General features: G+C 38.5%; 1 protein-coding gene across 1 annotated transcript in view; it reads left to right on the top strand.

Moving 5' to 3' along the window:
- The window catches only part of LOC142343018 (uncharacterized), a 70,248-nt gene that overhangs the window by 16,251 nt on the left and 39,005 nt on the right, over positions 1–14,992 (top strand). Inside the window, exons 3-7 of the mRNA XM_075394702.1 lie at positions 5,066–5,102; positions 5,388–7,236; positions 7,518–7,740; positions 8,623–8,749; positions 10,121–10,264. Of these exons, the coding sequence (XP_075250817.1) occupies positions 5,066–5,102; positions 5,388–7,236; positions 7,518–7,740; positions 8,623–8,749; positions 10,121–10,264 (2,380 nt within the window). The remainder of the gene's footprint in view (positions 1–5,065; positions 5,103–5,387; positions 7,237–7,517; positions 7,741–8,622; positions 8,750–10,120; positions 10,265–14,992) is intronic.

Raw genomic sequence — 14,992 nt, 5'->3', positions numbered from 1 at the left:
GAGTTTAACAATTCGTTCTTACTAAAGTTAGACAATTCAAAAATGGGTTTCCAGTGTCGTTATTGTGATTCTATTCTGAGTACAAAAGGAAATCGCTCCAGGCATGAGCATAAATTCCATCCTGACGAGACTGGTTTACCCGTATATCAATGCTCATTATGTGAGTTTACTTGCCGGAAGATTTCTTTGCTCGAAGAACACATGAAAACTGCACACCAACGATTCACCAATTGCTGTCAAAGCTGCCTACTCGGATTCAACGATTGCCCTCTTTACGTACAGCATTTGACTTCCGTTCATCACTTACCCGTCCTAGGTGAACAATTTCAGCCTCGAGACACTCCGTTGAAAAGTGCATTCCATGGAGTACTGAGATCGTTCGAGTGAACAGCGGCCGAAGAGTCCAATGATCTCGAAAACTTTATGCGGATACAAAAACCCAAAATAGACACTCTAATAAGTGAGCAGTTGACCCAGGGTCCTCAAAAAGTTCAACTGTAAGCAAAATTGCGGCTTGTCAAAGTTATGTATGATGAGCCAGATATGCCAGAAGATGACCGTATTGAAATATTCAACTCTCTGATGACTCCTGTCTATGCAAACGGACTGTCGGATGAAGCGTATTGGCAAATGGTGGAGAAGATGATGAGCGTATTGACAACATTCAACTCTTTGTGGAGTGGTTGGACACTCGAAAAAGTTCTCAAAGTTGACGTCAAATTCGCACGTTTCAGACCAATTCTTGGTTCATCATACATCGCGTTGCCGTCAAAAATTGCCAACTGCAGAGGATTGCTCAACGTTAGGAACCACGAAGATCGAGATTGCTTCAGGTATTGTTTTGTGGCCGCTTATCACATGTATCATCAGATAAGTTTAGATAGAATTGATCGAAACTATCAAACCGACAAAACTTCACCAATTACATACAATCAACCAGGACTGCATCAACCTCTGGGCGATTTTACTATGCCCATGGGCTTTTCAGACATTCCTCAATTTGAAGCACTTAACAACGTTCAGGTAAATGTGTTTGGATACGATAACGGCCAGTTTTTCCCTCTCAAAATTTCGTCATATAGTTCAGATTTTGTAGTGGATCTACTTTTGCTGTACGACTGTGACCGTCATCACTACGTCCTCATTACAAACCTTGTGAAGGTTGCTTGCTACGTGCGAGAACTTGATTACAGATTCTCCTACAAAATTTGTCAAAACTGTTTTTGGATTTGTCGGGAAGGACTTGAAAGTTACAACCTACATCTCAATAACGGTTGCAAAAATGCACCTGCAGTTATTCATATGCCTTCAAGTGAGAACAACTAATACAAGTTCACGAACTTGGCTGCTACGTGGTTTGTCCCTCTTGTTATCTATTTTGACTTCGAGTCTCTCTTACGACCCGTGTCTACTTGCAAGGGACCAAGTGATAAAGCCTTTACACAGGTCAAGGAGATACATGAACCGTGTGGCTTTGCGCTAACAGTGATAGATCACCACTCATCAAAGCCAATCTTTCATCATGTAGACAGTTCTCCTGCTTGCATGACAAATTTTGTCAAAATGCTTCACAAACTAGCCAGAGATATTTATCAGCAGAAAAGGAAGCACCCTTTCTTCAAATGCGATAGACGAAACTTGGGAAAGTCTAACGCTACGCACTGTTGGATTTGTGAAAAATTGTTTTCAGAAACGGAAGATCCAGAGAACACAATTGACCTGGACCATTGCCACTACAGTGGTAAATTCTTGGGATGGGCACATGAGAAATGCAATCGCTTGAGACGAAATATCAATTTCACCCCTGTTGTGGGTCATAATATTCAAAATTATGACTTACATCACATTTGCTTGGCACTGAACAACTGCGAGCCAACCACAACCATCAGAGTCATACCAGCCACCGACGAAAAATACATATCAATGACATTTGGTGTGCTTATTGACACTTTCGTAACGGAAAAGGGAAAAAACAGTGAAAGTTTACGAATATCTTCGATTCATAGACACCTTCAAGATGATGAACAGTTCTTTAGAGAAACTTGTTCAAATTTTACCCGATGACCGTTTCGAAATAATGAGGGCAATGTTTTCTACATTATCTGATGCTAACCTTCAGCTACTTAAACAGAAAGGCTACTACCCTTACTCTTATGTGACTGGTCGGTCCAAGTTCAGTGACACCAGTCTCCCACCACAGAGCAAGTGGGGTAACACTCTGGGCGGAGGGGCAGTGAAGGTAACGGAGACTAATTTACAACATGCACGCAAGATGTGGGAAATTCTGGAATGTGGAACACTGCAGGATTATCATGACTCATACTTGAAGCTCGACTGTGCACTACTCGCATGTGTTTGCGAATTCCATCGACAGTTGAGTTTCGATACGTATAAACTGGACTGTATGCACTTCTTCACCCTACTCAATATGGCTAAGGAAGCATCACTTAGAATCTGCAAAGCCAATGTCGAGTTACTGACTGAGCGCGAACACTTGGACATGATTGAACCCGCAATTCGCGGTGGAGTCACATCTGTTTTTGAAAGTCGGCGCTTCACTGCAAATAACTCCTATATTTCCAACCACGATAGCACGGAGGAATCCGGTTTTGGTTTCTGTGTCGACGCTAATAACCTTTATGGTGGCGTAATGCAATTAGAGAAACTACCGCTCGCCGACTTTGCGTTCAACACAGATATTCAACCTCAAGAGATTTTGGACACCGTCGATGACGCTAGCATTGGATACTTTGTAGAGGTCGATATCTCTTACCCGCCGAGCCTTCATGATGAGCATCGCGATTTTCCGTTGGCGCCCACAAAAGATGTGGTTGAAGATGAGTGGCTGAGCGATTACCAGATCGAATTAAAAGAACAACACAATCTCCCATCTTCCAAAGTAAAGAAACTCCTGCAAACGTTCTTTGATAAAGAGAGATACGTGGTCCATTACAAACTGCTGAAACTCTATGTCCAACTCGGCTTGGTAATCAGGAAAGTTCACAGAGTGCTTCAATTTCGACAAGAAAACTGGCTGTCGCCATACATTACACTAAATGGTGAAAAGCGGCAAGTTGCGTCAAACAAGTTTGAAGAGAACTTTTATAAACTGATGAATAATGCAGTTTATGGTAAAAACTGCGAATCGAAAAGACGCAGAAATAAAATAACAATCTCACGAGACGCCGAGCATGCGCTGAAGATAATATCCAGATTTGAGTTTGATCGCTATATGATCTTTGGGGAGAATTTAGCAGCCTTGACCACACGGCCGAAGTCCATTTATTGGAACACTCCCACTATTGTGGGAGCGACTATATTAGATCTTGCAAAATTTCACATGTACTCATACCATTACAATGTCATGCGCCCCAACTTTAATTGTCGCCTTCTTTACAGCGATAGAGATAGTCTCCTTTATGCGATAAAAAGCGACGATTTTTATACAGAGTTATCGCAGAAGCCTCAGTCAGTATTAAGTCATTTTGATTTCTCAAATTACCCACCCAATCACTTTCTTTACGATACCACTAACAAAAGAGTCGTCCTCAAATACAAGGACGAATTCGCCGGCGACTATATTACTGACTTTATCTGTTTGAAGCCGAAGCTGTACTCCATCCTGTCAAAAAGTAAGTTTATTCTCTCATAAAACAAAATTGTTAGTTGTTGTATAAAAATTCGTATTGGGTTAATAGGCATCTGGAAGGTGTTAAATCGTATTATATTTACATAGGGGGTTAGTAATTATAATAGCACCTAATTTTTCTCATTTCTTTCTTTCTTTTAGGTTGTCGAAAACGTTCAGCAAAAGGGGTGACGAGGGCCGCACAACAACATCTTTGCCACGTCGACTTCCTAAACACTCTCAGCACTGGAAACCACCTGCGCTCAGAGAACACCAGGATTATGTCCGACCACCACAGGCTGCAGACAGTTACTACAAACAAAATTTGTCTGTCAGCTTTTGACAACAAGCGCTATATACTACCCGATGGCATAAAAACCCTCCCGCTGGGCATTATGAAATCGTCGATTATGCTATCGATGAAATTGGTTGGAATAACGACGATGTGGAATGGGATTATGACGATTTTAGCGACTTACTTTTGAGCTCTAGCCCAGAGTGGGATAACAGTTTTGTTGTACCACATTCCTCTCCAGATACCACCCAAAGCTCCAACACATGGCAACCACCAGACCCCGGTTTTGTCGCTGCTCAGAATATAAATGATTCGGATATTGAAAGTAGCGATATCGTTGATTTCGATGCCAGTTTTGAAGAAAACTCTACGCCCGATAATCCGTTCATTAATTTTGAGGCAGAAGAAGCAAGTGAAAGCGAGTCAGAGGGCCCAGTGCGCAAAACTGCAAGGCGATATTAGTGTGCATAATTAAATTTAATTGCCCAGAGAGAGAGAGAGAGAGAGAGAGAGAGAGAGAGAGAGAGACGCAAAACTGAACCAGTATTGATTTTGCATGCAGTGTGAAATTTGGTCTTAATTTAATTTGTTTGAGTGTTTTGAAATCAAAAGCAAGCGGCGAGACAGAAAGCAAAGTTAAAGGGAAACAAAAGCGGCAAGACTCAAAAGGGAAAGATTGAATAGGAGAAGGATATAAACAGCGGCGGAAAGATTTTATCCCGCCTATCCTATTCCCACTTAACCGCCACTACCTATTATCCTATGGTTAAGAGTCGAATGATAATCCCCCCTTTCTTTACGTAGGTATCATATACTACTTGTGTGTGTGTGTGTGTATGTGTTTGTGGTGTGTGTGTGTGTGTGTGTTTGTGGTGTGTGTGTGTTTGTGGTGTGTGTGTGTGTGTGTGTGTGTGTGTGTGTGTGTGTGCGTGTGTGTGTGTGAGTGATTGTGTAAGTGCTTGCGTGCGTGAGTGCATGTATATGTATGTACAAACCCCATGGTCCACTGACACCCTTAATACTTTCTATCGCTAAAAAGATAACTAACTAACTTAATCCTTTGAAAAAATTTGAAGAAACAGAGATCTCATGGAGCACCAGATAGTTATACAATGCAGCCAGTTATGTAATTATCTGTTTAGGAGCAAGTGCTGAGTTCCAAGTTGGAGCATGTGATTTGTAAGTTGGATTTTTGCTCTATTCTCTTTTATAACAAAAGCTTATTGGCTTTGTTTATTTGACAGCAGAATTGCCAATCGAAAGATTGCAATTAAAAAAATATCTGAAAAAAGTTTTAAATGACAGTCTGAAAAATGTTAATTGAACATTTTTTATAGCGTTAAGCTATGTACAATTTCCAATTTGGCCCTAAACAAAGTTTTGTACAGATTAATTGGTGTAACAGTTTTCCGTTTTGCATCTATTTGAAGGAGTAGAGTTACTTGTGATTCTCATTTTATGTAGGACCAGAGATGCTTGTGTGATTGAATGCATAACTTCGGAGACTGGTGATTCGTGCATATTTCCATTCACTCTTCAAGGAATCACGTTTGATGGATGTGTAGAAGCTCAACTTGTCAACAACACAACATATTCTAACGGAGATTACCTGTGTCCCCTACAATACAACCAGACAACAGGGGAATACTTTGATTTCAAATTATGTGGAGACGTTGGTGGTTCCTGCTCTATTGCTCAAGTCCCTGCTTGCTTCTATAGTCCGTGTCAAAATGGAGCTACCTGTCAAGATACGAGTGAAAACTCTTTCAGGTACACATGTGACTGTGGTACATCCACTGGGTTCATTGGTCAAAATTGCTCAGCAGTGGATCCCTGCTCTTCAGATCCCTGCAACGGAGGGGTTTGTTCAGTTACTGGGAGTGATGAAGGTGGCTATGCATTTGAGTGTAACTGCTCTGCTGTTCCTGACTTCTTAGGAGACACATGTTCCATTTCAAATCCTTGCGGTCCTTATAATGATCCATGCAACGGAGGAGCTTGTTCAGTTACCAAATATGAGGGGAGTGAATTTAGTTTTGCATGTAACTGCTCCAATGTGCCAGATTATATTGGAGACACATGCTCAATTAAAAACCCTTGTAAATCTTCAAGTAATCCATGCAATGGAGGAATTTGCTCTGTCACTGGAGATTTTCAGGTTGGATTTGGTTTTTGGTGTGACTGTTCTTCAATGCAACAATTCATTGGGGACACATGCTCAGTGCAGAACCCGTGCTCACCTGATCCTTGCAACAATGGAGGAATTTGTGAAATTACTGGCGATCAGCAAATTGGATTCAATTTTTTATGTAACTGCAGCAGCGTTAATGGGTTTCTAGGAAGACATTGTAACATAACTGATCCTTGCAGTAATCCTCAAAATCCTTGTAACTCGAACCCGTGCGTTGTGATCGAATTAAATGATGTATTTGAAGCAAGTTGCAGCTGTCCCCAGAACGGAATGGTTGGAGATTTCTGTAATCCAGACCCCTGCTTTCCAAATACATGTAATGGGGGTGAGTGTACAGTGACAGTCGACCAGGTCACCGGATTCAGTTTTGAATGCAACTGTTCACTGATACCGGATCAACTTGGCGAAACGTGCTCTTTAGACAACCCATGCATACCTGATCCCTGTAATGGTGGTGTTTGTGAACTAACTGGCGATCAACATCTTGGATTCGACTTTTTATGCAATTGCAGTAGCGTACATGGGTTCCTAGGAAAATATTGCAACATAACTGATCCATGCTCAAACCCTGCGAACCCTTGCAACTCAAATCCTTGCACTGCGATAGTCTCAAACGAGTCATTCGAAGCAAACTGTAGTTGTCCGCAAAAAGGAACCGTAGGTCAATTTTGTGACGCGGATCCTTACTTCCCAGATACTTGTAATGGTGGCCAGTGTACAGTAACGGGTGACAAAGAAATTGGCTTCGGATTCCAGTGTAACTGCTCGACAATACCAGATGTTCTCGGTGAAACTTGCGCAGTCAGTAACCCCTGTCGACCTGATCCTTGTAACGGGGGAGTCTGCAAAACCACTGGCGATGAATTATCTGGACTTAATTTCTCATGCAATTGCTCGAGTATCATAGGTTCTGTTGGATCCCATTGTAACTTAACAGACCCTTGCTTAGTGAACCATAACCAGTGCAACTCACATCCTTGTACAGTTGTGACCAAAAATGGCTCCCTGCAGGCTGAGTGTAGTTGCCCAAGTAATGGAACAGTTGGGGACTGGTGTGACGATGATCCTTGTTTACCAGACACGTGCAATGGTGGGCAATGCAGGGTAACAGGAGACCAACAGGAATTGTTTCCTTCATCCTAACTATTCATTAATATTTTTGCGATTATTAAAATTTTAGGTTTTGAGCGGCCAATTTGTGTTTTGAAAATATGTTCAGTTAATGTTTTAGTAAGGAAATAAATGTCTGGAATATATTGAGAGTATAAACTAATACAGAGAGTATAATTGCTTATGTTTTGCCATATAACAACACCACATAGTTTATTGGTACTGGTCATAAAATCTCTGGTGATTGGGGGGATACATCCAATTTTTTTTAACGAAACATTTCCAATAAACAGACGGGATTTGGGTTCGAATGCAACTGTTCGAATCTTTCCGATTCAATTGGCCAGAGATGTGAAGACGATGACCCTTTTGTACCCAATCCCTGTCAAGTTGGCACTTGCTCTCATAAAACAAACCCTAATGGGACGTTCAGTTTCGTATGTCATTGCCCTTCAGGAAGGATCCCTCCTTACTGTGATGATGATCCAGGCGACCCTGATCCTGGTGATAAGGGGGGTAAATAAAAATTTGATGTTCCATTTCTTTTTTTTTGGATACTTTTAATCGAGTTTGTTTTGTCACATCACTTTCACATTCACTTATGGCCCCCCTCCCACGAAATTATAGCTCCCCTCATGGTGTAATTACCATGCTTGGTGGGCTATATATTATCTGACCACTAAGCTGTATTGATGCTTATGTCTATTTTCAGAGTGATACAGTACTGAATCAGGAAGTTGTCACGAATAAGAATTATTACTGATGTACTGATTCAAACAGTCTGTTCATGTCACATTTTGCTTTGATTTTCTCTGATTCAGGCTCTGACCCAGTCTGTGATTTTGTCTGAATTAGGTTTAGGTTATAACTATGTTTGTGAGCCAAGCTAGGTTTCCCAATTCTTTTGCTCTCAGGTCGTTAAAAAATGTAAATTCATACAATACCTGTAACAATTCATAGATTAGGGTTTTCTAAAGACAAGAACAATACATAGTAAAACAATATAAAGCTAAGCAAAACAAAAACAATGAAGCTAAAATTTTTGATTTTCACTCTGTTTCACACCTAATTCAGAAATGCGTTCTTAATTTTCGTTTGATTCAGAGAAATTTAGAGGACACAGATTTTGCATTTTGCTCTGATTCAGAGAGGTTTCAAAGTCGATACATAAATTGTTCTAAAAACCTTCTGAATCAGTACTGAATATTAAGGTTACTGAATATTAGTGCTAATACTTTTTGATTTAAGTTATCAAATGTAAAGTATCAACTGCTACCACCATCTAAAGTTAAGCATACTAGAAAATGACTGCAAACTGATTTTGCTATATTTTTTTGGTCAAAATATGTTTAAGTTGTATGTACACGGCACAATGAATTTATTTTTTCCCGTTTTTAGATGACTCAGATGACAATGGCGACGCAGCTGTGATAACTGCCATAACGATTGTGATTGGCTTGTTTCTGGTAATCATATTGTCTTCAATTGTGATGGTCATCCTTTGGAAATGGCAGATGAAACCCTTGTAAGTAAGCAATAAAATAGATTTAGACTGAACTTTTTTGAAATTGAATCTTTGGAGAATTTTTTTTATTGTGGATCGCCTGTACATTCTTCGGATGTAAGTTTATATGATGGGAATTACTTCGGAGCCGTTGACCTCAAAATGAAATATTTCTGGCATTACATTGTGAAAAACTCCTCAAATTCGCTAACGTTACAGCTCATTACCCGGGTCAAGGTCTGATCGAAAAATAATATAAGAGTTGCGGTGAATAGCGGTGAAAAAAAAATTCACCGCAAAGCGCCCGCATCATTTTGCGATGAATGCGGTGAAAGCGGTGAATTTTTGTAAGATTTGCGTTTTTAAGGTTTTGAGGTTTTCGTCTAGGCGTTCAGTTGTTTCCTCTCTGCTTTAAAATTAATAATAGTCTCCGAATAGTACCAATCTATGCACACAGCATCAAACGCGTTTAATGTACTCTTCTGTTCTCATTTAATTCACTTTTTTTACTTTTTGTTGAAACGTTGAAGACTTCCAGGAATCGGAAACACGTTGCTCGTCCCGGGTCGAGAATTTGCCAAAAAATAAAGTAAGAATTGCGGTGAATAGCGGCGAAAAAAAACTCACCGCAAAGCGCCCGCATCTTTTTGCGATGAATGCGATGAATTTTCGTAAAATTTGCGGTTTTTAGCGGTGAATTTTTGTAAGATTTGAGGTTTTTACGGTGAAATTTTTTTCACCGCATTCACCGGATTTCTCACAAAAATGAACTCACTCACACGGTTTCGAACCTCCCTCTTCCAGCAGGCCAAAAATTTCTTTTACAACTGCGCCATCTTTCACCCATATCAATAGTATTCTTTTAAATTGAAATTTTGTAAATTTTGCGGTTTTTAGTGGTGAACTTTTTATTTTCACCGTTTAAGCAGTGAAAAAAAAATAATTCACCACAACCAATGGGAAGCGATGAAAATGAAAATTTCACCGCTAAAAACCGCAAATCTTACAAAAATTCACCGCAAAAAGTATACAGTAATTTTTAGCGGTGAATTATCGTAAGATTTTCGATTCTTAGCGTTGAATTATTTCTTTTTTATCGCATGCATCGCATTCAACGCTAAAAATTGCCATTCTTACATCTTTTCACCGCATTCACCGCAAATCTTACATTTTTTAGCAATTTTTAGCGTTGACACCTCGACCCGGGTATGACGTCAGAATGTTCGACTGGGGAGGGCGAGTGGTAACTCAATTTTTCTTTAACTATCCCACTATTACATCAGTGATGACACGCCCGGAATTGAGATAGAAAAAATGCACACATTTGCTGTGTTTTTCTGTATTCGCTTTGAAATCAGAAAATAGCATTTTCATGATTTTTTGCCTTTTTAGGAAATCGACCTCGGATACAGCTACAATCATCGACCAAGGCCAGCAGGCTGAATCCGCTCCCGTACCCGTTGCCAGTGGCACAAATTACGCAACCGGAAGCGGAGTGGGAGCTGAAAACTTTATAACGCGGACTGAAATTGACTGAGAAGGCTATCAGAATTAAAATGCATCGGAGCTACGCGACTCAAATTTATTTTGAGAAGATTATGCAGTCTATCTAATTAACTTATTTCTGAAACAGGCTTTACTGTTTTTATGACTTGATAATTTTTAGCAAATTTGTTCGAAAATGTAAACATGAGATAAAAAAATGCGAAACAAAGTGCAGTTTAGATGGTATTATATAGGTTTTTATTTTGTGGACCTGGACTCTTGCTTGAGTTCACCAAGTCCCCATGATTTAGAGGTTACAAAATTTGGGCCTTAATTATGCAATATTAGAGACAATGTCTGTACATCAGGATAATTAATATCCAAGCCCGGGATCATTTTAATTATTTTTTTAATCAAGTTAGGTTCCAAATTTCTAACCAATTGAAAATCAAAAGAACGCAAAATTCATGGCACTTAATCAATATTTTTAACAGCTAACAAACTTATTGAGATATTATTGTTAAATTAATGAAAATTTAATTATGCAATGGTGCTTGATTTTCCCTGTATCTCATAATTGAATTCACCTGTTTTTCCATTTATAGCATTGTGTTAATTATATGCTTTCCACCAATTGTGGACTCTTATAACGAAAAGATTCAATGAGAAAGTGAAATCCGCATTTTCAAACTGTGAAATATACTCAAAACCAAGCGCAGGTAAAGTCTACAATAATAAAAATTTGTTCCAAAATGTTGCAAAGTACGTTGAATATCAATGTTTATGGATCAAAATTTTTAAGATCTTTTTACAAAAAAAATCCAACAGTCAAATTCGAATGGTTATCTTGCAGGAATCTTGCAAGAAATTGTATTTTTTCCAAAATCTCGAAAGACCCATCTTGAAATTTTTCGAGAAATTTGAGCATGTTTGAGCAGAGTAAGCAAATGACAAGCACCGTCTTCCTTGCCTTGATTGATTATGGCGACGATTTACAACATAAATAGTGGCAATTTTTTACTTTCCGCGTGAAGTAATTATACTATTTTTTCTTTTTTTTAAAAGAAGTATTTAAGTTTAAAGAAAATATCCAGATTAATTTTAATTTAAAATGGTTGAAGTTTTATCCAGGGAAATTAATTGGGAAAAATAATTGTATAAATCTCAACAAAAATTTTAAAAATTTTTTCTCCAATACTTCTTTCTTTCCAATGTTTTTCTCCTTTTCAATGCAACAAACTTGTGTTTTTCTTTCCAATATTTAATTACACAGAGATTTTATTTCAGCACTTTATCTCTCAGAACCTGCGTTTTTTGATATAAAAAATTGACTACAAAAAATTCTTCTTGGTAACACTGGTTAATGAAATAAGTGAGCTAAATTTTAAATTGAATTTTGCTCTGAAAATATACAAAATATACAGAGCAAATTTAAATTAGCTAAAAATATTTTACATGAGTGATATGTGAATAAATCCCGGACAGGTTTGTCTACTATTTTCAATATCGTCACAGCAGTCGAAATCATCAGCTTGACGAACAGAGTTCATCAATTAAGATCTTCTTTTGCTTTGTGAAAACTTACAAAGAATAACTCCTAAGTTTCTAAATAATCTCTCAAAACCATCACACGCAAAAAAACGATTAATCAATAAAAGTCAATGAGAGCAGAGCTCAGTGGAAAATTGACCACTTATTTCGCAAGATTTTGCAGAAAGCTGGCTAAACTGCAGGAACTTCCAAAATTGTCTCAAAAATTTATGTGCTGAGAAAAATCTGCTTTAAAGTGCCGTGTTTCAGCCCATACTCATGTGATATAGTTTCTACTGAGAATATTATACTGAAGATGTTTGCTGGGCCTAATTGATCATATTCACTTTTTCTGGTCGTGTTGTTGTTGTTGTTGTTGTTGTTTGTGTTCGCTTTTTTGTTTGATCTGATTATTATTGATCTTGTGCTTGCTTTTTAAAACATTAGACGGTTCTTTTGGATAGCTATGTAGAATTTGACACCATTTTTCTACAAGACTTCGAAAGTTTTTCACGGTTATCTCTCAAGTTTCCCCGCAGAAAAACCGCAATCGTGTAATGTTCCTACAAGAATATTACAAAAGAAGTTTGTCTTGCGACAATTGGATTGGCTAAAATTTGCAACAATCTTGTAGGGTTATGTATGGCCCTGCAAAAAGAATTGCAAGAACCAAGCCAAAGTTTTGTAAGCTCTTACAAAACAACCGTCGGAGCGCAATTAGGGTTAAACACAATAACTTGAAAATATAACAGCCAATGGGCAAAACTCCAACGGACAGACAACCAATACGTAAAACATAAAATGTATCCAATTTACTTTGAAAGTATTTATATGAAAGATTTTTATCAAGGGGACACCAGCAGGGGTTACACTCATGCATTGTCAGAAAAGAAAGGAAATTTAAAACGTCGTGCTTGTAAGTACGCTACGCTTAAGTGTTTTTGGAAAGTTGTTGGAAAGGAATCAGTCTGATGTAAATTAATTACGTCTGGGCGGGAAAACGGCGTTATATGATTAAGACAATGAAGTTAACTTATATGTAGACCTACAAATTGAAAGACAACTTATCCTCAGCAGAAAACGTGACAGAAAGCAGTTTTGACAGACCAGCTGCAAGGGTTACAAGGAGCGCTGTTGATTTGAAGCTTGAGTTCATTTTGTCAATTGCTTTTTGTACGGGTTTTCAATGTAATAACATAGGTTTTAGAGGGAAGAGTGGGATGTAATGGTCTTCGAGATATATCTTGCTAAGAACTCTATTACTTCTAGATTTATGGTTTTTCTGCATTCCGAAAGTATGAAACTGTGCTATCCAGCTAGCTAAACTTGCTTGAAGCCCAAAAAATTGTTTTTGAACTTCTGTTCCTTTTTGCCTCAATACATTCGATTGGTATACTGTTTGGCCGCTCTCAATTTATAGCTTAATGGAAATAATCTGCCTGTCGTATGAATAGCTCTTCTTCCACTGGAGTACGCGCATTTGCGTGGTGGGTTATTGATTGAAGTTTTTTTTATTTTGGTGCATTCGGGTCGCGTTCTGCTTGTTTTTTTCTGTGGAATTCCACCGTAATTTCTGTTACTGAGACGTGAGCCAGCAGTTTTTGCTCCGTCGATTTTTTAACTAATGGCCAAGCCAACACTCTGTATATATTAACAGATCACTTGGTCTTTCTTCCTTCGAGTTTTGATGTGTTAGCAGTCCACTTAATTACTGTATCGATTGCAGAACTTTCCAATAGGCCATCCAGTTGTTTCTGGTGCTATTTTTGGTTTAATTTTTCTGGCATTGTGCTTCTTCTCAAAATCTCAGTTCATGGGATTGATTGACTGATGTCGTTCAATTACATCAGGCGGATCACTAGTTCAGGTTTCTCATTTTACCTGATTGTCATGTCTCTGATCAGGTCCGCTTTCCTCCAAGAAGTCAGCTCACCACTTCTATAACTGACGTTACTCCAGCACTTGCGGTCGTTTGATCGTCAATGAATCTCAACAACATTTTTGTAATACAATACTCCTAGCGAGCGGTTTTTGGTCAAATTCAGCGGCTAAAGTTTTAGGGGGCGTGTTTGAAGACCTCCCAAATGCGCTTGAAATTGAGACTTGTTAATCTTGCGCTGTTTACAGATTCTTAGCTGATGTTTCATTTTCTCACTGAGCGTCTGCATTTCGGTTTTCACTCTCGTTTCAATTTGTTTGGTTTTTATTCAGGACAATCGATTAAACAACAATGCACAATGCAATTTACAAGTCCTTCAATTAAATTGATGCTTTGAATCTCCGAAAATTAGTGGAGTTTGTTGCCAATTAGCTTACGCGTTTTTTATCTCATGGTAACCATGTATTGTTGAATTAAATGTATGACATAATCACTAGCGACGATTGAAAAGGATTTTTTGTGGGAAAAAGCGAATTCATCTCTCGTGAAAAGTATTTATCTCTGGTAATTTCGTTGTGGTCCTTCAAAGTCTAGCTGAGTTTTTTTGTTCGGTTCCTGGCAGGTAATGCGTTTAGCAAAACTTTGGAGGTTGTGTTTAGTTTTGAACCTACGGAGACATGTGGAAGGAGTCAATCACAGCATTCATTAAGATGTGGGGTATGACAACCTGATTGTCCACATAAATGCACTTTGTCTCAAGTGCAGGTTTTTCCAAAAGCACTTGACATCCGCGCACACGGTTCTTTGTCATTTTTGCTTCACAGAGTCTCTATTTGCCTTCAAGTCAAGGCTGCACTGACGTTTTGATTTAGTAGATTATCTATAATTTCATTAAAAACTGAGTGGAATGTTCTTCCTCATTGCGCGATTCTTGAGTTTGGGTGGGTAAATACACGAGATGCTGGTAGGTATGTTAGGCTTAAATGTTTCACTTGATTTTCAATTACTGGAAAGGAGTCAGTCTGTTTTAAACTGATTATGTCTGAGTAAAAAAATAGCGTTACATGACTGAGACAACGAAGTTAACATGTATGTAGACCTACACAACTAATTTGAAGGCAACTTATTCTCAGCAGACAATTAGGAAGAAAGCAGTTTTGATTTTTGTTTTTGTTTGATTTATGTGTCTGTATAGCTTAGTTTCAGAATCGCAAATATGAGAACCTAGCAAACGTTTTTCTTGATTTGTGAAACGACATTTTGATAGATTAGCTCAATTTCGTGCAGAAAGGTTCTTCGTTCAGTAAACTTAGACACGAAAAAATATATTCCATTGTTCTACTTTTGATGCTCGGGCTTATAAAACTATT

Source organism: Convolutriloba macropyga, chromosome 7 (assembly GCF_964194025.1).
Source record: "Convolutriloba macropyga chromosome 7, txConMacr16.3, whole genome shotgun sequence".
Classification (NCBI taxonomy): Eukaryota; Metazoa; Xenacoelomorpha; order Acoela; family Convolutidae; genus Convolutriloba; species Convolutriloba macropyga.
This window is presented reverse-complemented; position numbering and strand designations above follow the sequence as displayed.